Source organism: Lissotriton helveticus, chromosome 9 (assembly GCF_964261635.1).
Source record: "Lissotriton helveticus chromosome 9, aLisHel1.1, whole genome shotgun sequence".
Classification (NCBI taxonomy): domain Eukaryota; kingdom Metazoa; phylum Chordata; class Amphibia; order Caudata; family Salamandridae; genus Lissotriton; species Lissotriton helveticus.
In genome coordinates, this window is record NC_136070.1 from 648,912,466 (window position 1) to 648,936,985 (window position 24,520).

The 24,520-nt window shown below is 47.4% G+C and overlaps 1 protein-coding gene across 1 annotated transcript in view; it reads left to right on the top strand.

Moving 5' to 3' along the window:
- PLCB3 (phospholipase C beta 3) overlaps positions 1–24,520 on the top strand; it is a 585,337-nt gene that overhangs the window by 510,407 nt on the left and 50,410 nt on the right. The window contains exons 21-26 of the mRNA XM_078660740.1: positions 1,108–1,269; positions 1,767–1,866; positions 21,280–21,384; positions 21,555–21,646; positions 22,546–22,675; positions 22,758–22,793. Of these exons, the coding sequence (XP_078516866.1) occupies positions 1,108–1,269; positions 1,767–1,866; positions 21,280–21,384; positions 21,555–21,646; positions 22,546–22,675; positions 22,758–22,793 (625 nt within the window). The remainder of the gene's footprint in view (positions 1–1,107; positions 1,270–1,766; positions 1,867–21,279; positions 21,385–21,554; positions 21,647–22,545; positions 22,676–22,757; positions 22,794–24,520) is intronic.

The following is a 24,520-nucleotide window of genomic DNA, read 5'->3' on the forward strand; positions in this document are numbered from 1 at the left end:
TATTTGTGGACAAATTGTCTCTGACTCTTAGTTGTGCACGCTATCGATAAAAGAGCCTGCATACAGGCCATAGGAGATGCCCTTCCACCATAAGGACTCTAAGCGAATCAATGCTGCACGAAAGAGGGCTGCGCTTGGGGCAGATACATACTAGCGTGTTGCCTGTTTGATGGGCTTCCTCTCCAATTATGACGAGAGGAGATGGTGGAGCTGGCAAAGCACCTACCAGGAACTCACCGTAAAAGGAGACAAGAGTTCTTTCCAGGGGCAAAGACCATCAGCAATGCCAATATTGGAAGGGCCCTCAACACAGCGGATACCACCACAGGGGGTGTTAATACCAGCATCCTCCTCCATAGGAATTACTGACTGGGTTTAGCCCGAGGTGCAACAGTATATCTCAAACACTCCTTTTGAATGACGAGCATCTGTTAATCTACCAGGCCAACAAGATGCTGAAAGAAAACCTGCATGTCTTGGAGCTATGGGGCATTTTGTGGAGAGAAAGGTGCTGTGTCTCACATACTTCCTATAATTTGGATACAAATATCTGTGCTTAGTAAAGGCCCTCACGTCCACTCCTCCATCTGGCAATTGATTCATTTATTGCAGAGAAAGAGCAGATAATATGCAAAGTTTGAAATAGGCAATACTAAGAGACATTTTCATATCTTGGGAACTAAATTATGATCCATGATTAGGGATTTCTTGTGTGCCTCTAGGCCCTCTCGTTCGTTCCCCAGTCTGGGAATTGGTACATTAATTTAAGAGGAAAGGCAGATAATATGCAAGGATTTAAATAGGCAATACAAAGAGTCACAAGTTCATATCGTAGGTACTAAATAGTGATCCCTGATGAGGGATTTCCTGTGTGGCCTCTGGTGACCTAATTCACCTTTGGTTTTAGGATATTTTTCTAAAAAAAAAAGGTACCTACTTAAATTGCCTAATCCTTGCAAGGTTTGGAAGATGTGTGGACGAGGAATATTTTTCTTCAGTGATTTCATGGGGTGTCTTATTACGATGAAATACAATTTAATTACTGAAAAGTATTGAGAATTGTGGAACACCCATCCTGATTATGATAATCCCTTGTGCTCTTCTCAGATTATTTCCGGCCAGTTCCTCTCTGATAAGAAGATTGGCATTTATGTTGAGGTGGATATGTTTGGGCTACCAATTGACACCAAACGCAAGTACCGTACCAAGACATCGCAAGGGAACTCCTTTAACCCTGTCTGGGATGAGGAGTGCTTTGTCTTTCAGAAGGTAATGCACCATAAAAAATGGAATTTCTCTGTAACATCTAATACTCAATCAGTCCAGGATAGTTCTTATTATCTTATTCCTTCTCTCCCATTGTACTGTGCTAGTTTTCTCGCTTGTTTCTTCTATTTCTGACACTTTCACTCCCTTCTCTAATCTCTCTGCCCCTATCCTACTAGATGGTTCTTCTTTCTTTCACTCTTACGATCTCTCTTTTAGTTTTTTTGTTTCTCTGCATTGTCTCCTTTTTCTCAGTTCTAGACCTCAACCTCTGCATGATTGATGCTTTTCTTTGTGGGGCATCATACCCCTTCTGTCTGTCTTCCTGTCAAATTGTGGACTCTTTGTGGTGGTTAGCAGACTCCAACACCATCTCTGTCTTTTATTGTCTCTTTCTACAAGTAGGGCCCCCCTTGCCCTGCCTTAATCATCTGTCATATTTTTTCCATTCCCCATGTGAAGCCCGTGACCTGATCTTCTTTGTCCTGCTCATTCTCCAGGTAGTGCTACCGACGCTGGCCTCACTCCGTATTGGAGTCTTTGAAGAAAGTGGGAAATTTGTGGGTCATCGCATCCTGCCAGTGTCCGCTATCAGACCAGGTAAAGGGAAGCGAGTCAATGCTTTGGATCAAGTACGATGGTGTTAGTGATAGTAGTTGGTACTCACTTTAGAGCAGCTTTCTCCAACTGGTAGCTCATGAGATACTAGTAGCTCTCTAGCTGCCTGTGAGTAGCTCTCCTCTGTTTAGCCCAGCATACTAAATTATAAGGTTTTGCTTGGTTGAATTAATATACATATACCAACACTGAAAAGTTTTTATTCAAGATAAAACTGGTGTATTTTCAGAGCCTATCATTTCCCAAAAATATTTAAAACTGATAAATGATAATCCTGCGCATTGGGAGATTTACTATTAATATTATTACCTTGGCGCCAGGGGCATTGCAGATGTGGCTGTTATGTATTACCCTTGTAGTGGCTTTCAAAATTGACAACACCTTTTTTCCATTACTGATTGTAATCCTGCTCTGAGGTGATCACAACTGGTAATCTTGCATAGGGTGCCCACTAATATGTTTTCTGGTGTGAATGTCCCCAATAATATTAGTAGCACGGAATGATTTTTATTGAACAAATGTAGCTCTTTCTACTGAAAAGATTGGAGACCCCTGCTTTAGAGCAAGATCGTGATTGCCTGGGCCATCACGTTCCGAGTGACATTAAAATGAAAGCAAATTGAAGACTGGTTGTGGATAGTCTCATTATCACCCTAGATCTTTTTGAGGTAGTTGGTAAGAACAAAGGCTTTCTAGATGTCCCCTGATATATTTGGAAACAGTAATATTTTGCTTTTCTGATGGATACACTTTACTTCGTATTCTCGCCTTTAGAATATTCTCAGGCACCAGACTGAATCTGAATGTTTTCAGTTGCAGTTCTTCCACACACTGCTAGGTGGCGCTAGGTGACTTTGCGTTTGCTACATTCCCTCAAGAAGTAAGAAAGCGGTGCTCCAAATTAGTGCCACCCTTGTGTGTTGACTTCTTTTCTTTCTGCACCTTTGAACACAAAACACGCTCTGCTCCCTTTTCATTGGTACTGACACTTTTTTTAATTGGAATTCTGTGTGCAAGGGAACAGTATTCCCACCTAAAACTACAAGGTTAAAAACCATCCCATGACTGTTTAAAACAGATGTTGGTAATGGACCTGCCAGAGAGTTGACTTTGGTGTTTGGACTCCAGACTTTTTAAAAAATATATATTTTTATTTGCGTTTTCAACCAACAAAAAAACAGCTGGCAAGTCACAAGTGAATACCCACATACCTGGCTCCCTCCCACCCTCCCATCCAAAATGACAGCATCATAATTATCAGCACCACGAGATCCCAGCACCGCCTGTAGGACATCCTCCCACCGTGCTCTCCGCGTCCTGCAACTCTCCCTGGGCCCAGGCCCATAATCCTCCGGCCCATCATCCAGAAACGTAGCCCCGCTCAGTGGGACCCTCAGTGTGTCAGTCCAGCCCCAGACCCCCATCCAGACCATGGTACCTTCGCCATTTTCCCCAAACTCTTCGAAATTTCCGGGGACAGCCTCTTGCTGCATAAGTGACCCTTTCCGCCGCCATATACAAGTCCAGCCCCTTTCTCCATTCCCCCAATTGAGGAGGCGAAGGTACCCCCCACGCCCTGGCTACATCCCTTTTCGCCACCTCCAGGGCCAGTAGTGCAAAAATAAGGTGTGGGCAGTTCAGGTCTACATCGTTAGTTATCCCCAGTAAAACGAACTTGGGATCCACCATAAGCTTTGTCTCCAACACCTCACTTAACTTTCCCAATACCTGCGTCCAATAGATGTGAATTGTGGGACAGTCCCAAAGGATATGAAAGAAATACCCCTGCGGGTGACCACACCCAAGACAATCAGAGTCACTAGCTCGACCCATGCGATGTAGCCTAACCATATCATAATAAACCCTCTGTAGTATCTTATACTGAATTAGTCGCAGTCGGGATTTAATTGCAACTACTCTATGGTGCATCAGGGCTGCTTCCCAGTCTACTGTGTCCATCTCGCCCACGTCCTGTTCCCATGTGGCCCTCAACTTCCCCAATCTGTCCGGTGCGTTGTTATTCAGGGTCTTATAGGTCATGGACACTATTTTATTGGGTACCTGTTCTTGCAATAAGCGGCCTTCCAGCGGGGCATATTCAGGCAAGGGAGAGGACAGCTCCGCCTCAGCTCTCCATGCATGACGCAGTTGTGCATACTTAAGGAACTGTCCGGGAAGTAGCCCATATTCTGTCACCAGTGTCCCATAGGGCATAAGGTCCCCCTTCGCCACCAAATCCCCTAGTGTGGAAATTCCGATGGCGTCCCAACCCGCAAACCCCCTCGGTTTGTGTAGCTCCTTCAGCCATGAACAGGACCAGATCGGCGTCTGCTTAGTTGGTTTGTGTCCATCCCATCATCTTCGTTGCCCTGTCCCATACCTCTAGGTTGATTTGTGTGGCTGGGAGCAATCATCTCTTTCCAGTGCCCCCTTATAAATAGTGCATAGTGGTGCGGTGTGCCATGGTGTCCCTTTCTAATCTAAATGTGGGGTGATCAGCTGAAGCATGGAGCCATTCAATTATCGGGGCCAGATGCTCAGCCCAGTAGTATGCCTCTACATCTGACAAGGAGATCCCTCCGTTATACTGATTTCTCTGCAGTGTGTCAAGGGCTATTCTCGGCTGCCTTCCCAACCATAGCAAAGAGCGTAGCTCTGCATTTTTCACTTTGAATGTCTGTCTAGGGAGGGGAAAGTATTTGTTTTGTAGGGCATACAGAAAACATGGCAGCGTTATCATTTTAAACATGGCAGCTGGGCCCAGAATTGTGAGGGGGAGGGCCTTCCACCTAAGTGCGTCATCCGTAAAGTTTGTGATCCCTCGCTGTATGCTACGATGATAGGATATATTTCTATCTGTGGTCAGGTAGATCCCCAGGTATGTGAACCCCGCCTGTGTGACCTAGAGGGCCCCAGGCAAAGGGGGCCACATTTCTTCCATTGGCGGGCTGTACAGGAGCGATGTATGCCAATTTATCTTGTATCCCGAAGAGGAGCCATACCTGCCCAGGAGCCTGAACAGTGCGGGGATTGTAGTGGCCGGTCGTGTAACATAGAGCAAGATATCGTCCGCGTACAGCGAGATTTTTTCTTCCTGCGCGTCGGTCTGTGATATTTAGAATCCCCTTATCTCCTTCGCCTGTTGGACCCCACAGGCCACTATTTTAAAGGTAAGGGCGAACAACAATGGAGACAGAGAGCATCCTTGCTGGGTCCCTCTCCTAATGGGGAAGTCATCCGATAGAATCCCATTTAACTTGATCCGGGCTCTAGGATCCGTATACAGAAGTCCCACCCACTTCCTGAAGTTAGGTCCGACGCCAAATTTAATTAGGGCTGCCTCTAGGAAGGGCCAATGTACCGCATCAAACGCCTTTTCGGCGTCAAGGGAGAGGAACATATGTGGATCCTCCCATCCCCTCCCCTCCATGAGCCAATTATGAATTTGACGTAAGTTTTGCCTAGTTGCCCTGTCGGGCAAGAATCCCGTCTGGTCCTGATGCACCAGTCCTGAGATTACCCGGCGCAAATGGAGGGCCAAGATTGTCGCCAGCAGCTTAGCCTCTACATTCAGGAGGGAGATTGGTTGATAAGATGCACAGTCCTCGGGGGGTCTGCCTTGTTTGTATATGGGTATGATCGTGGCCATCCGAAGGTCCAATGGGAGGATGCCCTCCTGGGTCGCATCTTTGAATAGTGCTAACAGGTGGACCACCAATAGATCGGCCCCTTTCCAAAAAAATTCAGCTGGCAGTCCATTGGGACCTGGGGACTTCCCCGGATGGAGTTTGGCGATCGCCTCTCTAATTTCAGTGGCCGTTATACCGGATTCAAGGGCCTCCTTGTCCTCGTCTGTTAAGATCGAGGTTTGAACAGTAGCTAAGTAGGCCATGATCTCCTCGAAGTCACCCAGCTCCCGGGCTTTATAGAATTCCCTAAAGTAGGAAGCAAAGGTCCGAACAATCTCGGCATTATCCTGTTGCAGCTGGCCCTGCCCATCAATCACGCCCTCTATCCACCTGGCATCCCTTTCTTTACGGCTAAGCCATGCTAGTAACTTCCCCAACTTGTCCCCCACGTCATATAACCTGTGAAGGGTCGCTAATGCCTGTGCCTTAGCCTCATCTGTTGCTAGGGTCCTATAGTGCTGTTGGATATCAGTCAGGCGTCGTAGCACCTGCGGGTCCCTTTCCAACAGATATTGTCTTTCTAGCTCTAGTATTTGGGTTTCCAGGGAGGTAAGTTCCTCTTGCGCTTTCCGCTTCTGACATGATATTCATTCGATAACTTTATTTCGGTCGCAACGGACCATAAAAGTGCATAATAAAATACATACATAGAAGGATTTTAAAATAATAAATACCAGTAGAAAATACAAGTTCAAATTCATCTTTAAAAAACAAATTTGGAGAGTTGCAACTATAACTCTATCCCTTGGCATAAGACTGGATTAGACATTAAACTCGTTATCAAAATAATTTATTACATTTTAAAACAGTAATAGTTCCTAATGGCCCATTACATCGTTAATAAAATTCCTACGTCTATACCACATTCCGTCCAAAAAAGGCGAAACAGCAAAGATGATAGGGGGGTGTGTATCGTATTTTAGGACTCTGGATGCTTGGACACACTAGCGGAAGCCTAGGTTTCTGCAAATTGGTATCACCCAACGTTTCCGTGGACCTTGATACGCTGGGCAAAAGAAAAGAACGTGGGTTTTATTTTCCATTTGCAAGTAAACACCCTAAGTGGCAGAGTACCCAACCTAAATTGCATGTACAGTTTCCTTGCAAGTGTAGGGTATATCAGATCTAGGAATTCTTCCTTTTTATAATCCACTTTAACTTGCAAAAACTCGATGGTCAATCTTCCTCCCTTCTGAGCTCGCATGTAGGGATGCTAAATTATGGTGCCTGAAATGGCGGACCAGATCTGCCTTATTTAACGCCGGGCATGGCAAATCAGGGGTTTCTCAAAGCTCCGGTAGACCGATCCTGGTGCTAGTTGCCTTGATGTGGGTTAACCACAGAATTTTCTTACTTTTCAGTACATCCCAAATTTCCCAGAATTCGTTTTTGTAACAAGCGAGTTCAGGCACAGACCATAATCTTCTCCAATACGTTAAGGGGCGCAATGCCATAACCTCCTCAGTAGGGAGTAGCCCAAGGTTCATACGAAGGGGTACAAGTGGAGTGCTCACAGGGAGGCCCAATAAATTCCTCAGAAATGCATGGTCTACCTTCGCGAGCTTAGTGGATTTTTGGTAACCCCAGAGTTCGGCCCCATACAAAGCGGCCGATCTGGCTTGAACATTATATATTTCGATGGCAGGTGCAGCAGGCTTAAACTCAGACTCTCTATGCAGTTTCTGGATCCCCCCCACCACTTTAGTTAACTTGAGTGCAGCCTTCGATATCTGGGCATCCCATTCCAGGTGTTCTCCAAAAGTGATGCCCAGGTACTCGAAGGTCTTAACTCGCTCCAGTGGTATTCCACCCAAAAGAAGATTCCGGGCAAGTCTGCCTGGGGGGGGGGGGGTTACAAATCATAAACTTGGTTTTATCCAAGTTTATCTCCAGGCCCCTAGATGCACAAAAGTCAGCGAAGCCATCCAAGGTTCGTTGGATGGCTTCGATTCTGGGCCCTGTCTCAGAACGGTTTTATATGTCTCCCATACTACAATACCTGACTGCACCGAACCCACATTTTCTGCAAAGTACACCTTTGTGTCAGCTCTAAGGCCTCGCAGAACCTCGGTATTCTGTAGGTCCCACGCCGTCAGTCGCCAACCCCCACCATTAGCCCTAAACCCCCCACCCAGCCGGACCAGTAGGGGCGAGTGGTCTGAGATCCCCTGTGCCAGATACCGGGCCTCCACCTCCGCTCCAAGGGCATGCCGGGGGAAAAAGACATAGTCCAGTCTTGAGTGTACCTTATGGGCCCCTGAGTAGTACGAGTACCTTCTAGTGTTCGGGTCGAGCCAGCGCCAAACATCAGTCAGGCCTAGTGTGGTCACAGTCCTAGCCAGAGGTGTAGTCGAGGGGCTGTCAGTACGATTCCCTGAGCGGTCCATGGGGACGTGCATAATGTCATTGAAGTCACCTCCTATGATGTGTAGTGCGTCTGGTGTGTCTCGCAGGATATCGGCCAGTCCGGATAGGGTCCTGGCCTGAAGTGTGGGGGGAGTGTAGATTGAGGCCACTGTGACCCTCCATCGTCCCCACGTCCCTGATACTCCTACGTAATAGCCCTGGGGATCTGTCCAGGTTCATGTACCCTGCGTGTGCCAATACTTTGTAGGCCCCTCTTGCAAGAAATCCACATTTCATTCCTTTAAGGTGGGTCTCCTGAAGTAGGACTATATCAGGGTGTATCTGTTTAATGTATGCCATTGCAAGTCCTCTCTTAACTTTGTCCCCCAGGCCATTGACGTTCCACGTAAGAACTTTGTAGGGGCCAGCTACCAGTCCCACTCCGGGGGTCTATGGTCAGTCGGTGCAGCCATGAGGCGGTGCAATGCGAGTGTATTCCTATCGGTGGATGAGCAGTGAGTGCGCTTGCCAAGTCAATCTTGTGGTCAGTGTGCCAGCAAAACATAAGGAAGAACATGGTACAGATGAAACAAAACCTCCCCAATGGTAACACAGTTGCCATCTCCTTTCCCCACCCCTCCCCCCTACCTCCCCCCTCCCCACGCGGTTCCCTTTCCCTCTACCCCCACCCAATTCCCCATGACTCATCCCCCGCGGTATGTCGGGGGTGAACTTTAGGGTAGGCGGAGGTCTGTCGCCCTCCCACGCCCAACTTGCGCACAAAGCTTAAACTCCTGCGGCTGTCCCAGAACCAGAGTCCAAAGAATAGAAAGCCAGAGGTATCAATGGAAGGAAGAAAAGGGAGTAAAATGGGAGAGAGTCCAGATCAGCAGAGGAAGATCAGAAAGAAAAGAAAGGAGGTCGTGTGTGGCCAGCTTGCCTGCTCCAGCATAATCGTTCAAACCACAGTCGTCCCTGCTGGCCCCTGTTCAGGAGTTGGAATCCGGGGGCTCAGTCTGGGATGCCCCGCTTCAGTCAATGTTGCCTGGTCCAGTGCCAGTATTTCTGCCGCCAAAGGGTGCATTGAGGGGTCTGCCACCTCCTCTCCTCCAGAGGTAGAGTGTCCGCTTTCAGTCACAGCATCTTTCTCAGTGTCTTTGTCCCTCTGGAGTCGTCCAGATGACCGGAGCGCATGAGACCCCATCGAGAGCCAGGAGTCAAGAGATCCTCCTGTGCGCCGTCTTCGTCTGCCTGTGCCGCTCTGGGTATACGGGGTGGCTTCCACGGGCCGGCCCCTTCGCAACTGCCGGGGCCGCAGCGAGCGCTGCAACTCAATGGATCGATCACCAGCTCCGTCGGTGAACGGCCTGCCGCCCCCCTGTGTTTCCATGCGCCTCAGGGGTGGGCCTTCCTCCAGCCATTGCCAAGCTTCCTCCAGCGTCTGGAAGAAGTGGGATTTGCCCAGGAAGAGGACCTTCAGCTTTGCGGGGAAGAGCAACATATATTGTATCTTGCGTTCTCGTAGCTTAGCTTTGACGGAGTCAAAAGTACGCCTTTGCACTTCCCTGTTGTAGGCCGGAAAGATCATTATACGGGTATTCTCGCATCGTATCTCCCCTAGCTTCCGGGCCTCCCTATGGATCATGTCACTATCTAGAAAATTCAGGAAGCGCGCTATTATGAGCCGTGGCTGTAACCCCGCAGGAGGTCGAGCCAGTAGCGCTCGGTGGGCTCTTTCTGTGACAAAGCAAGAAGAGAACTTGTCCACCGGGAAGGTGTTCCTTAGCCAGGTGTAGAGGAATTCCGGTACATTTATCCCTTCAATTCCTTCTCTAAAGCCCACAAAGCGGAGATTATTCCGTCGCGCCCTATTTTCAGAGTCGTCGACCCTCCATAGCAGATCCTTATGGGAGGATTGAAGTTCCTGCATGCCCTTGCGGAGGTCGTGCACCGAGTCTTCCGCCTCGCCCAGCCGCGTCTCAGCCTCCGTGACCCTTCCCGCCAGGTTCCTGAGGTCTTGTCGCAAGAGTGGCACCTCCAATACAATGGCGCCAATCTGTCCTTCTAGCGCCGCCCTAGATGCCTGGATTGCCTGGAGGAGGGTATCCGTATCTAAGCGGGCTCCAGGGCGCTCCTCCTGCTGGGCGGGGCACGACCTTCGTATACTGGTCCATCTTGCCCTGGCGCGGCTGTTTCAGATCCCTGTCTCCCCCCATGACGACTTCAGAGCCTCCACTGCCCCATGTCTGTTATCCAAGTCACCCCTTGCCCGCGGCGCATGTGGTGCTTGTCAGTGGTGCTCGCAGGGCGTGTATCCTCACAGGGACGAGGCACCGCAGGACGGGGGAGGGGGCGGGCAGATAAAGGCAAACAGTCAGATACCCAGGGCAATAGGCATGGGGGGAGGAGACAGCCAGCTCAGCGCAATGTACCGCCACCAGGCGTCCCCTTATGATGTCAAGGGACCGTTCCTCCCCTGGCAGCCTCCACCAACCCTCCTCAGGTGAAGAGATGCAGCCACAGTCTCACAGGGTGCCCGCTTGCGTTCCGAAGGGCGCCTCTTTAGTGTCAACATCCGCTGCACTTCCTCTCCCCGGCAGGGAAGTTATCCCTAAGCGGCCAAGGTTAGGCCACTCACCAGGAGGGCACACACCACTGGGCCCTTCGCAGTATTCAGCCACAATAGTGCCCGCTTCAGTACGTCGTCAGTAGCCTCGGAGGGGGGGTGGAGACAGGCCCCCCCAGCCTCAGCCTCCCCCGTGAACCTATCTTCCTCCTGTTGTCCCCCCGGGGCCACCGCTACATAAGCTCCGCGTTCGTTTCTCCAGGAGGGGGGAATGGGGGGCCAGAGGGAAGCGCCAATACTACAGTCCAGGCCCCGGCCTCCCCCTCCTCGCACCCCCGCCCCGGCTCCGTCCCGCTGTTCCTCTCTCAGGGCCGATTCACATGTGTGGGGGGGGGGGGGAGCGTCTCATAACACTCCTCACAGGCAGCGGCCCAGGTGAGTCTCGCCGCTCCCCTCCGCCACAGATGCAGGCCTTCCCGGGCCGTCCCGCACTCCCGATGCGGGCGTGGGGGGACGTCCCCTCTCACCTTCAGTTGCCCCTTCGTGGTGTCGGCCAGCACCTCAGAGCCCCTGCCGGGAGTGGACACGGATTCAGGGCACACGGGACCCAACAGCGATCCCCGGTTTCCGCAGCTCCTCAGGTACAGGCTTATCTACACAGCCGGCCAGTCTAACAGCTCCCACTCACGGTGGGGGAGGGGGCTCCTCCACGCGGCCGCCACAACCATGCTAGCAGGAGCATAGGTCTCCCACCAAAGTGCCCCAGGTGGGATTTCAGCAGGGCAGCACACCCAGGGCCAGCTTCCAGCTCTCAGCGGCCCCTCCGTTCAGGTCGCGGGGTCTGATGCAGCGTCCCCCGTCCTCAGCCTCGGAACGGCGCCATCTTGGGAGTCATCAGCATGCCTGGTCGCAGTCGTTTTCCAGCCCCGAAAGCTTCATAAAGGTAAAGGTCCTCACAATCGCAGCAGCAGGCAATTTTGGGGCACATTTCCTAGCAATTGTGGTGTTCTCCGGGATCGCAGGGCACTGGAATCAATGGCGGATTAGTGTATTCAGCCGGAGCTCGGCGAGAGCACGGCTTACTCTGGCATGCTGCAGGCCATGCCCCCAATGTTTCGATTGGACTCCGGACTTGATACCAATTTGTGCGATGAGTGTTCCCTACACATCTGAAGGCATTCCGGGACCCTGAAACGAATCTGTAATCCCCAAATGCTGAAAGAAGTCATGGACCTCATGCAAGCCCTGCTCTCAAGGCCAGTCCTGCAACAATTCACCTTAGAGGATAAAGTCATCTGGTAACTCAAAGTCCAAATCAAAGAGAAAACACAAGATGGTGAAGCAGAACCTGACCCATCCATCCAAATTCAAAGAGGAAACGCAAGATGGTGAAGCAGAACCTGACCCATCCATCCAGTCTCTCTCTAAAGCAAAGTTGTGAGAGCACATAGGTGCTATTCGATGTTGCTCCTGATCCCTGATTGAGGAGCCGATCCTACAGTTGATTCCGGTGTGCCCTGGGTCGTCAGCCACTCTGCAGCAGGTCAATGCCTTTAAATCGGCCATGCAGTGTATTCTTGCCACTCTTCCAGCTCCTATTGGTGTGGTATCTGGCTTCAAGGAGCTTCCAGTTTGTGAACCATCAACAAATCCATTCTCTGGGCCATTTGAGCCCTTGGAGCCAGTCTCCGCTTCTACAGCACCTCCAGTGACGACTTCCATTCCAACTACAAAACCTGCACCAGTCCTTTCATCGAGGCCGGTCCTGACATGGGTGGTGCCAGAGTGGGATCCACTGCCTACTCCCGAGCAAAATCTTTCTCAACCATAATTGAGATGACGCTCCGACTCCACTCCAGCTCACCTAATTTCCGTACAGACTGATTCAGATAATCACTCCCCCACCCCAGGGCTCTCCTCAGAGGATGCATCATCTTTTTTTGGTTCAGATTCCACCACTCATAGATGGCAATGGTGATGTTTACCCCCACATTATGATGATGATAGTTTATACATGGAAATATAATGGTCTTGATACTTCCCTTGATAGAGGGTGGGTTTCATCCTTGGGCTGCCAACGGTAGAGATTGCTTTGTTTACTGTGGTAATTGCATGTGCTGCTGAGGTCATGGACCTACAACTAGCTTTTGTTGAAGTTAAAACAAATGTCCTTACAGAAGTTCTGCAACCTGGGCCTGCTTCCACTGAGCCCTTACTCCCATTCAATGAGGACTTAAGTGACACTCTTATGGGCACTTAGTCTAAGCCTTACTCTTGCCTACCAGTAAAGTGGCAAGTAGCCAAGCTCCACAGACCAGCACCTGGTGACCCTGTTTTGCCTACACAGCATTCTACTTTGGAAAGTGTGGTGGTCAAAGCCTCCACCGGCAAGGTGAGTCCTAAATCATTCCCCATCACCCCCACGGACAGAGAGTTGGAAAGGATAGAAGCAATTGCCGAACTAATTTTTCTTCGGCTGACTTAGCCTGGTGGTCGGTCAATGTGGTTTGCCTACTAGGCCGTTCATGCATGCAGTGTGGAACATGGCTAGCAAGATCTTGCTGGCTGTCCCAGGAGAGTTTAGGGCCCAGTTGGCTCAAACCATTCAAGATAGTCAAGATGTAGCTAAATATGTGATTTGTGCAGGTTTGGACACTACTGATTGCTTGGGGTGATCAGCCAGCACTATGTTGGTGCTTCATTGACCATGTGTTAATGCGATCCATAGTTTTTGCTGGAGATGTGCAAGCATCCCTTATGGATAGGCATTTTGATGGATCCTGCCTATTTAGAGAAAATGCTTTTTCCCCAGAATGCTTCAAAGAAGGCCAGGCTACTGAATCTTTTTTGGGCTTTCGTACCCTGCAGCACTAAAAAAATAACAGTTTTAACAGAGTGTGTTGAAGACACTTTTAAACCTTTAGCTACACCTTCAGCTCCATATCTTCTGTGAGTTGGACATTTAAAAAAATATGTTCTTCACTCCAAAAAAGCATTCAGTCCACAGAAGATGACTTGGGGAACCAATTCAAAGAAGAACTAAGGCTCAACGATTCTGATGGTCATGGCTACCAACACTCGGAGGAGGCTGGACACTAAGTGTATGAGACCAGAGAACGCTCGGCTGTAGAAAGAGGAGTACAATTAAATGAAATGAATGTGTTTACTTTCTGATACTACACTCTCAGCCTTATCATGTTTTTCTTTCTACCCACAAACATGTTATCTTCATGTTCTCTTTGTTAGACACAAACCATCATATCAAAGACGAGTAGGAACACCAGTTCATGCAACAGAAGAATACTGCAGACATTGTGTTAGGCTATTACAGTATTACATCTCTCAATGAAGTGGAGATGTAGCCAAGTCTAGATAGAAAACCTTTTAATACATTATGGAAACCTCTTTTTATTCAGTGATGATAAACAACAGTGACAGTTACAGGTAAGTCATTTTTCCTTTTTACCTTAATATGCAAAACAGGATGTGATTCTCAAGAAATTATGTTTTATATTTGAATCCTTACCAAAAATCTAAAGTTGCCTAGACAGCATTAAGAAATCTGTTTAAATATCCTTTTTTACTTATGTTCCACTAATCCCATTTTTTTCTGCTTGTTCATAAGATTGGGAGTCTGTGATGAATCCTTGTGACAATTGAAAAAGTTAAATAGCTGTAACATTGAGTTTGTAGCATGTGTGGCTGTAGATACACATGCCCTTGCATAGTCTGGCGTCTAGTTTTGGGTGCAGGTGTTTGGAAGCTGTTTTTTCTTTCAAAGAAGCATCTGTCATCTGATACCTTGTGACCTCTCCTTTAGTCCAAAAGGCACCAGGGCAAAGACTCCATGTCACATTATTTCTTCCACCATCAAATTTGGATGTTCAAGCCCCATGACTGTCGACTACTACTGCGGGACCTTCGGTGCCAGTCATGGAGAACTAAGCCCCAGCAACACAAGAACTCTCTTCTGCATCTGTGACCACAAGGGATTTGGCTTCGTACTGACATGATATGGCTTTTTTGATGGAAATCAGGTTGCATCTAAAATGACTGTTGATGGAAGACGTTATGGAGGAAACACCCTTCCAGTTTTGTCATAAATGCAGAACCACATTTATGTAGTCTAATCAGTTTCGGGTCTGTAATATATGTCTGTCTCCAGAGCACAAGAACTTGATCTGCTAGGCTTGCAGGAAGTTCAAGTGTAAAAATACTAGCCGATATAGCTATGAATTCTGCTGCACTATCACAAAATGCAGTGTTGAAACCATGAACCTAACCTATTGGTACCTGAATATGTCTAGTGTATTGAACATGAAGAGGGGGTCACTTAGATATCCAGCTGGCACAGGGAGACCACAGAATTGTCTTCCAACGTATTGGTGGTCATGGAGGAGAAACCCCCATAGTCCATAGCACATGGCCCAGGCTATACCTTTTCGGCTCCAGGAAAACCTCAGACAAAGGGCACTGAGCATCAGCACCCATCCATGCCGTCTCGAACGAGTCTTTGAGAAACCACCTTCTGAGTCGAAATCAGCCCGAAGCAAATTTCAAAACCATCTCCAAGCCAGCTTTAAGAGAGGCCTCAATGCCACGATCAGTCTCAAGCTCGCTAATTCTCACCCTCAAACTTCCAGAGGGGCCCAATGTTAGGTGAATGTCCATCTAAAAGATCGTAGCTCGTTCAGTACCACAGTAGGACACCCATACACTACTGCAAGGTAAAAAGAGGAAGCTCACATATGAGGAGAAAACATAGGAGGAAAAATCGTTTTATCTGATGTCCATAAAGTGTCAGGGGAAAGCCATCGGCTTTCTCACTGCAGCTCTCTCCTCCCAGGCCCCAACCTCTGCCACAATCTCTTCCCTCAAACAACACTGATTCAGATTACGGTGGCCTCCATGATCCTCATGACCCAAACCAAGACCCTATGGATGGAGATGTTCATTGAATCACATGGACCCTCAGGAGACACCAACCAAGAGCCCTGTCCCGTTAAGGCTTCCCCCTCTTCCCACATGACACCACTGTGTATCATTCAGTTATCCAGCGGGTGACAACACTGTAAAATTGGGTTCTAAGCTCCATGTTGTTGAGTAGGAGGAGGACTTCTTAGCCAAACCCCTTTCTATCACCAATAGGTCAGTCCAGTACTTGACCATGCTTTAAAACCAAGACCAAAATCATTACTAATAACTTCAAGGTCAAGGTGCGAGTGCCCCCCTAAGGGTTAAGAAAAAATGTAAGGTAGCCTCAAACGACCAGGTGTTTATCAGGACATATCCCAACGGACTCTTTGGTGGTACACATTGTCAGAAAGAGAGCTTCATCTCAGGCAATCAGGGATGCTCCTCCAGATGAGAGCAAAAAGGTGCAGCAGGGAAGTGAGTTTCATGTTGGCAGCCCATTTCAGTTAGACTGCTCTCGAAGTATGATCTTTGTGACTGGGAGGAGATGGAGGAGTTGGTCAAGCACCTCCCTGAGGCGTATCACAAGAGGGGACAAGAACTTTTGAGCAGAAAGGAAAGTCCTTGCCAATGTCAGTATTCAGCACACTCTGGAATCCATTGACACTGCCTCCAGAGAAATTTACACTGGCTTCCTTCTGCATGCCCTTCATGTCTCAAAGTCTCTGGCTTTAGACTGGAGGTTCAACATAACTTTATCAACCTAGGTCGAGGCTTCAGGCTGACAGAATGCTTGACAACAATAAAGAAGATAGAGTGCTAAGGCCATGGGTGTTCTGCAGACCCAAAACCCTAGGTATGCCTTTCTCAAACTGGAATCAAGAGGAGATGCCAGCCATCGACTCCTACCCAAAGTCAGGCTTGCAGCGATATTAACAACATAAGTCCTTTTAAGATTGACAGTGACCAAAGTCTTTTAGCAAAGATCTACCTCTAAAACATTACCCACAATGCTCTTAACCCCCAACTCGCACCCCCTCCCCAATTGGGCAACACCAGTCCGAGGGGGGTTGGGGGGGGGCTAGGTAAGGGTCTTTCTTCTGCAATGGGGGAAATAACCTTGGACAAGTGGGTTCTCTTGGTGGTACAGCAGGGATACTGCCTGGAGATCCACATCATACCACCAAATAAATCACGCCATCGCCATGACTATGCAAGAGGAAGTACATGCGCTCCTTGCCATACATAACATAGGTGGTGGCCACACACTAGCGTGCCAAAGAGTCTACTCTGTACTTCTTCAACCCCAAAAAGGATGTATCCCTGTGGCTTATCCTATACTTTATGTAATAAACTGGTACATCCTGTTGAAGCAATTCAAAATGACAGCCTTGCAGGGTGTCATACCACTGCTCTGTAGAGGGGTTCACATGGCAACCCTTGACCTGAAGGTCACATCTCCATATATGCAGTGCATCACCACTACCTGCTCTTCGTGGTAAGAGGTTAACATTACAATTCAAAATCTTACACTTTGGTACCACAACAGCTCCAAAGGTATTTCATAAATGTTTAGCAGTGGCAGCTGCACATCTGCGCAGAAAGGCCATTCACATCTTCCCTTACCAGGACAATTGCTTCTATTGCGCAACAGCTGAGAACAATACCAAGAACACAGGCAGCAGTGTCCCCACTCCACAGGTTGGGGTTCAGATTCTGTGCTAATATGTTGTATCCCGTGCCACAGAAGATACAGCCTTTTCAAGCAACTCTGCCAAATTCCATCACAGGTCCAGCCTACGTAAACCAACAGGGGGTCATGGCAATAAAAGGCTGCTGACTCTTTTTCACATACCATGACCTCTTACTCTGAAGATGATAATGAAACTGTTGGGGATGATAACATCATGCATAGCGATAGTGTCACACTCAATACTACTGCACAATTGCCCGGAGAGGCATTAGTCACAAGCCAAGGGTCAGTGGAAGGATCTAGCGCTGCTTAAGTCCAGAACCAGCACACTCTACTATAATGGAATTTTAACAAAATGTGTTGCTGCTGTTGCAGGAATGCTGCACATATACAGAATTATGCACAGAAAACCAGGACCTCAGTGTATAGTGGTGTACCAACTACCCACCTTAGTTCCCAAAGTCCCAATCCGACTAGCTATAGTGTCTCATTCGTTCTCCATACCACAGCGAAGCTACCAATGATTAGACAACCCAGAACATGTCACTCCGACTCTCTCAGGAATCGTGGGACCAAGAACACTCTTTTGCTCGCTCACTCATACTTGTCCACAACATGAGTATTCAGAGACACTGTATAGTTTAAAATGTTTATTTTAACGAACGTGCTCTAAAATGCAGTACACGTGCTATTACTAACAGCAGAATGCATAAACACAATATAGTGAGCATTGTTACAATTCCAAAGAATATGAACGGGGATATCATTTTATAAAGCTGGTGGAAAACGGCCTACTGTGCCTTGCCACCCTCCCGTGCTAGGAACTAGTTTATTATAAAAATAGAAGACCTCTGGGCTTTGTCGGGGGGACCCCATACCTCCAAGTTTAGATGCAATGGTTTACATCTCCAGACAAGCACAGCTCTTCTCTCTTGAAAGGTTTTTCCCCAAGTGCCTCGAACATGCATGCACGCAATATTAAAAGCAATCGATTTTCAGCAGTGCAGCTGTGCTTCGTGTTATGTCTAGGTGCGGGGGACTGACCTGAGCAGAATAACAAGGGACATTGTTTTTCGACCTTGCACATCATGTACAGACGAAAATCACAGAGAACAGCAAGGAACGCGAAAGGCAGACAGTTCTCCTGTGAACAGACACAAGCAGAGTCTTAGTTGAAAACAACGTTGTGTAGTAAAGTGCGCAAAAGCAGCAGCATGGCAGCCAAGCTTGTGCTAACTTAGCATTGTCTGCAGTCAATCCACCAACCTCTCTACTCTGCAAAGGCCTTTTCTGGACCCTCAACTGCAGATGACCATTGCCATGTACTACTCGCTCATTGGGTGAAGAGTGTATCTCAACCACGAGTGTTAGGGTACCTGGATGCAAGAGCACAGGGTTGTCATATCAACTACCTGGACCTGACTGCAGTCTAATTGCCAGTCAGGGCATTTTACACTCGCATTCGAGGTAAAACAGTTGTGGTATGGGTGGACAACAGAAAAGCAAGGGCTTACATCCAGAAGCAAGTCAGCACTAGCACAATAGATGTGGCATTTGGCCATCCCATTCAGCTCCTAACCCAGCATCTGTCATGGGTAGACAGCAGTTTCGTAGACCTGTTAAATAAATAAGACGCATCAACATGCCCACGAGTGGGAGATGAATTCACAAATATTTCATGAGTACTTTCACAATTGGGGAACTCCCTCAGTTGATCTGTTCGCCACCTCACAAAATACAAGATTCCAGGTACCCATACCCTAAGTCTGTGGCCAATGCGCTATGGAAGAATTGGTAAGGGAATTTTGCTTATACTTGTCTTCCATTACCTCTGATGCCATAGGTTGTGAGGAAAATGAAGCAAGCATCTACTACCCTCAGTCTGGCGGAATCAAATTGGATGACACAGAGATGGTATCTGATGCAGCTGAGTATGCCTACATATGCATGAGAAACTAACACTTAGACCAAATCTCCCGACTCCGCATCGGGGTCAACTCAGACATCCAGACCTCAGGAAGTTGAATCTAGCAATCTGGCTGGTGTTTGGATATCTTGACCTCCCAGAGAAGTGTATTTGAATCCTGCACAAGGTGCGGAAACCCACCACCCATTTACTGCTATGTTGCCAAAAGATTTGTCTATTACCGTTGAAGACACTGTTTGCTACTTACTGCATTCATTGAAAACCGATACATATACACTTCTCTCTGTTTACACTGGGCTGCAGTGGCAGCATCCAGAAAGAACATAGAACATTTGTCTCACTCCAAAATACATGTGATCATTGCCATCCTGGTTGGCCATAAATGTGTGATTCTTCCAGTAATTCCTACAGTTCCAGTGTGAAATCGAAATCTAGTTCGGAAAAGAATCTCGGGTCCTCTTTTTGAGCCATTGCATTCTCAATGATTGCAAATATTGTCTTGAAAAGCTATCTTCTTTGTCCCAATCACTTTTCTGAGGGAGGAGAAGCAGTATGTTAAAAGCACAAACAGTGGGGAAACCTTTTATTCAGGTACATAGATGCATAGTGGTTTTAGAACAAACCCAAATGTTCTATCAAAAGTGAGTTTCCTCTTTCATATATCGCCAATCCTGCACCCGGAAACTGTGCAGAAAGGGCATTGCAAATGCTTGATTGCAAGAAAGCACTAATGTACTACATTGGTAGGACTAAATCCTGTGAAGTAAAACAAAAGTTTGATGCTTTTGCAAAACCTCACTTGGGGAAACTCCATTTCTGGGGTGGTATTTGTGGTTGGATTATTAGAGGTGAACAAACTTGTTGTCTTAACCTTAATACCTCTGAAGGAAGATAGAGGGGCAACATTTTTTATCTGGCTGCACCTGTGATTGAAACGGCTCTGTCGCCTATAGATTTTACTCTGGATTTTAGTGCCACCTGAAGTGAAAGATTTGCAGATTTTAATAAGCGACACAAAAGACACCGCATAAAATGTTATGGAAGGGATGGCCTATTAGGAGAGCAAATTGCTTTGTGAACCAAACAAATGTATTTTCTTTCTCTATTTCTGTTATTAATCAATATGATAAACTCTAGCATGTGATTGATTGAATAACCTAGGAGTATCTCTTTATTCCACCTGGAACTTTTGTTGATGTTTGTGTATGTTCTGGGTTCCAGGTGGTGTTTGAGCTGCCCCTTTTCTTAATAGCCACTATAGTCTATGCAGTGCATAAGCATCTACAGCCACAGATGATACAAACAGAAAATGTTTGTGGAGGAGTCTTATTAGATTTTGCAGCCTGCCACTTATGCCATAGCATCTAATGTCTCAAACAGGTACTCCCATTCCACGCCACAACCCAGAGTACATTCATTCTGTTTTACTTCACTACACTCTATGAAGATCACTTATCTGCTGGGGTAAAAATTACCGGAGGCAGAGTTTTTTGTGCCGTCCTGGTTCATTGTGAGCTTCGGGCAGAGGCACAAGTCATCTTTCGTCTGAAGTTTCTTCTCAGGAAAAAAACTTACCAATGTCCTGGTTCAACATTAGATGGAAAGAGTATGCAGAGCATGGGAATCTACAGCAATACAAACTATGAACTGATGGTTCCAGGGAAAGTACGTTTTTCCATATGCAGGATAGTATCTTTTTTACAGTCGCGTGCAACCAACAAGAAGTTGCACAGGTAGATAAAAATGAGCTGTCTGCTAGCTTTACCATTGCTCACAAGATGTTTTTTAATATGTCCAAAGAGAATATTTCCAGATCTTTGCACAAGGTGGCAGAAGTATAAGAAGAATGTGATCAATGAAAGATGCCTAACTGCAAAACCAATGTTACGTATGCTTTGTTGGCACTAGTGTTGTGGCATTTGTCTTGTGTCAGATATCAGTGTGCCCTAACAGGCAAAATGTTTACTGCTGTGTCACCATCTTTCTTTTCAATGTCTCCCTCTCTCTGTACATCTTCAGTGAAGCCTATCTCTGTCTTTTCCCTCTGTTCAACTCTTTTCACTCATCTTGAACCATCACCGTTCCCAGTCTCTTCTCTTCCCTTTTTTCTCTTCTCATTTCAGCTGTCCTCCCTTCCTCAATTTCCTTTTTATTCCTTCTCTCTCAACTCTAGCTACTTTTTTATTCTCTTTTTTACTTTTGCTGTCTGCCTTCATCTCTCCCGCCTGCTATCATTGTGACCATTGTATTCCCTCTGTAGGTTATCACTATATTTGCCTGCGCAATGAGAGTAATCAACCCCTCTGCCTGCCCGCTCTCCTGGTCTACACTGAAGTTAACGACTACATCCCAGACGACCATCAAGGTAGGAGAAACTAGAGAAAATCACTCAATAGAGCAGGACTCAAGCACGCTTTTGGTATATCTGTGATTCTAGTTGTGTTCCATACTGGCAGATTTTCTGGCTCTTCTCCCCCACGGTGCACAGTGTTGTTCCTCTCAATACTGGATAACACTCCTCTCTTTCTCTTACAGATTATGCTTGCGCCCTTGCCGATCCTATTAAACACGTCAGCCATATGGATCAGCGGGCAAAGCAGCTTAAAGTGCTCATGGGAGACAGCGAGGTGAGTGGTTGAGTGCGGCTCATCGAGTGACACCGGGCCAGCCTGCCCTGGGAGTGCTCTATTTATTTATTTATTTATTTATTTATTTAAGCGTTTTATATAGCGCTAGCAAGACCCGAGGGTATCAGAGCACTTTACACCAGCAAATGTTTACATCGGGTAACAAGATAAATCAACTCAGATAAGTAGACCAAGTCAAGTCAGTGGTTGAGTAAAGGAGAGGGGATGTTGGGGGGGCGGTCCAAGGAGAGCTGAAGGTAGAGATGTTGCCTCGTTGTGCGGTTAAGGATCCAACTAGTTAGGATGCCGGTTGATTAGGAGATGTTTTAACTGTCTCTTGAAGCATGGGAAGGAGGGGTTGGTACTGATGCGTGTTGGTATGGGGTTCCAGATTTTAGGGGTATTGCTTGAAAAGGAGTAAACCAGAGTTTTTTGTTTGTGGGGCTTTAGGCGGGATGATAAGCATGGTATTTGAGCTTCTGAGGTTTCTTTTCTGTTCTGCCCTTCTGAGCTTAGAGGCGAGGTAGGTTGGTTTTTTGGTGTGCATGGCTTGACTCTTGCTGGTGGGTGGTGGTAGCACTATTCTTACAATGAACTGCTACTAGTGGTACCTTATGGCCTTGTCTAAAAGTATTGCACTTAAAATGAAACCAGCTGACCAGTTATGTAAATGCTGCTTCCTCACTCTTGGTTTGGCATATTTAGACAGGGGATTGCATCTTACATTTGCACCTGCTGCTCTGGACTGGGGAGCGTTGCTGCTGCCACATAGTTGCGCTCTTCGTGGAACTCCCGCTAGCTGTAGCTTCTTTTGCTGAAGGAAGGCTCTTGTAAGAACTTCATGGGGAATATTATTTCTTTTCAACATTCCTTCTTTTCGGTCACCTTTTCCTTCGCAGCAAGGAAACAACATAGAAAAACCAAAACAACCACCAAAACCTGGAGGAGGGCCTTCTTCGACTACTGGACCACTGCGTAGGCCTGATCCTGACCCAGTGTCTGTAGGCAGTCCCAGTTTGACCAACACAGGTAATACTGGCAGAATCACTAAAGCAACATTGACACACTGTAACTTTGTATTTCTCTCATACATTCTTTGTTTCCGTTTCAGGCCAGAGGGATGATCTCATTGCAACTATTCTGACAGGTAACAAACAGGATTACATTTACTTTGTGTTTTCTGCTCTGTTGCTGCTTTCCACTAGACCCCTACTTCTCAAAGGGCCAACCATTTCCTGTCCAATGTGTTTCTCGCGTCACTCAACTAAAGTGAAGTCCACTTAAGATTATACGATTTTTAAACCCAAGAATTTAAGTGTGAGTGAATGAAGCAGTCTGGTGAAAGACTGAAGAGGGCCAAAAGGTGAGTGTGGTGGAAGTCAACTGTGCCCCTAATGATTTTAGCCATGGGTCGGTTGATTAGGACTCTTGTTCTGATGACAAACATTTACCTTCAACCTAAAAGCACACAACTGGAAATGGTTACATTTAGTTAAAAAAATTGTTAGAAAGAGTTCAAGTGGCCCAATCTCCGAAGCATCTAATCCCATTTAAAATCTTTGGTGTTGAAGTATGCTGCTTAAATCAGCCTATTGAAATCTTTGCCTTCCTCTTCCCAAAGTAATAGTATCCCACTTTTCCTGATTCAGAGAGAGACAACATAATTTCCTCAAGTCAAGTCAAGTCAAGAGATTTATATAGCGTGCTACATACCCATAGGGTCTCAAGGCGCTTGAGGAAGGGTGGGGAATTACTTGTCGAATATCCAAGTTTTAAGTTGCTTTCTGAATGCTAGGTGGTTCTGAGTAAGGCGAAGGTGAGTGGTAAGTGAGTTCCAGGTTTTAGCTGCCAGGTAGGAGAAGGATCTACCTCCCATGGTGGTTTTGTTGATGCGAGGTACAGTGGCAAGGGCTTGTTTAGAGGATCGTAGCTGACGGGAGGGGGTGTAGAAGGACAGTCGTGTGTTGAGGCATTCGGGTCCAAGTTCGTAGAGTGCTTTGTGTGCGTGGGTTAGGAGGCGGAAAGTAATCCTCTTATTTACGGGGAGCCAGTGAAGGTTTTTCAGGTGACCAGAGATGTGTTCTTTACGCGGGATGTCTAGTATGAGCCTGGCTGAAGCGTTCTGGATGAGTTGGAGTTTTTTCTGGAGTTTTGCGGTGGTACCGGCGTATAGGGTGTTTCCGTAGTCCAGGCGGCTTGTGACCAGTGCGTGGGTGACCGTTTTTCTAGTTTCGGTGGGGATCCAGCGGAATGTTTTTTTGAGCATGCGAAGAATGTTGAAGCAAGATGATGAAACGGCGTTGACTTGTCTGGTCATCGAGAGTGAGGAGTCTAGGATGACGCCCAGGTTCCGTGCGTGGTCCGTCGGGATGGGTGCTTTTCCAAGGGCCTCTGGCCACCAAGAGTTATCCCAGGCAGAGGGGGAGGTGCCTAAGATGAGGACTTCTGTTTTGTCTGAGTTCAGTTTCAGACGGCTGTGTTTCATCCACTCGGCTACTTCTTTCATTCCTTCGTGTAAGTTGGTTTTGGCGGTGTTAGGGTCTTTGGTGAGTGAGAGGATCAGTTGAGTGTCGTCAGCGTAGGAGATGATGTTGAGATTATGTTGGCGAGCGATGGCCGCAAGGGGGCTCATGTATACGTTGAAGAGGGTGGGGCTGAGTGATGATCCTTGTGGCACGCCGCAGATGACTTCAGAGGCCTCTGACTTGAATGGTGGGAGGCGGACTCTCTGGGTTCTTCCGGTGAGGAAAGAGGTGATCCATTCCAGTGCTTTTCCTTGGATTCCGACGTTTCTGAGGCGCTGTAGAAGGGTGCTATGACAGACTGTGTCGAAGGCAGCGGAGAGGTCGAGGAGGATGAGGGCGCCTGTGTCTC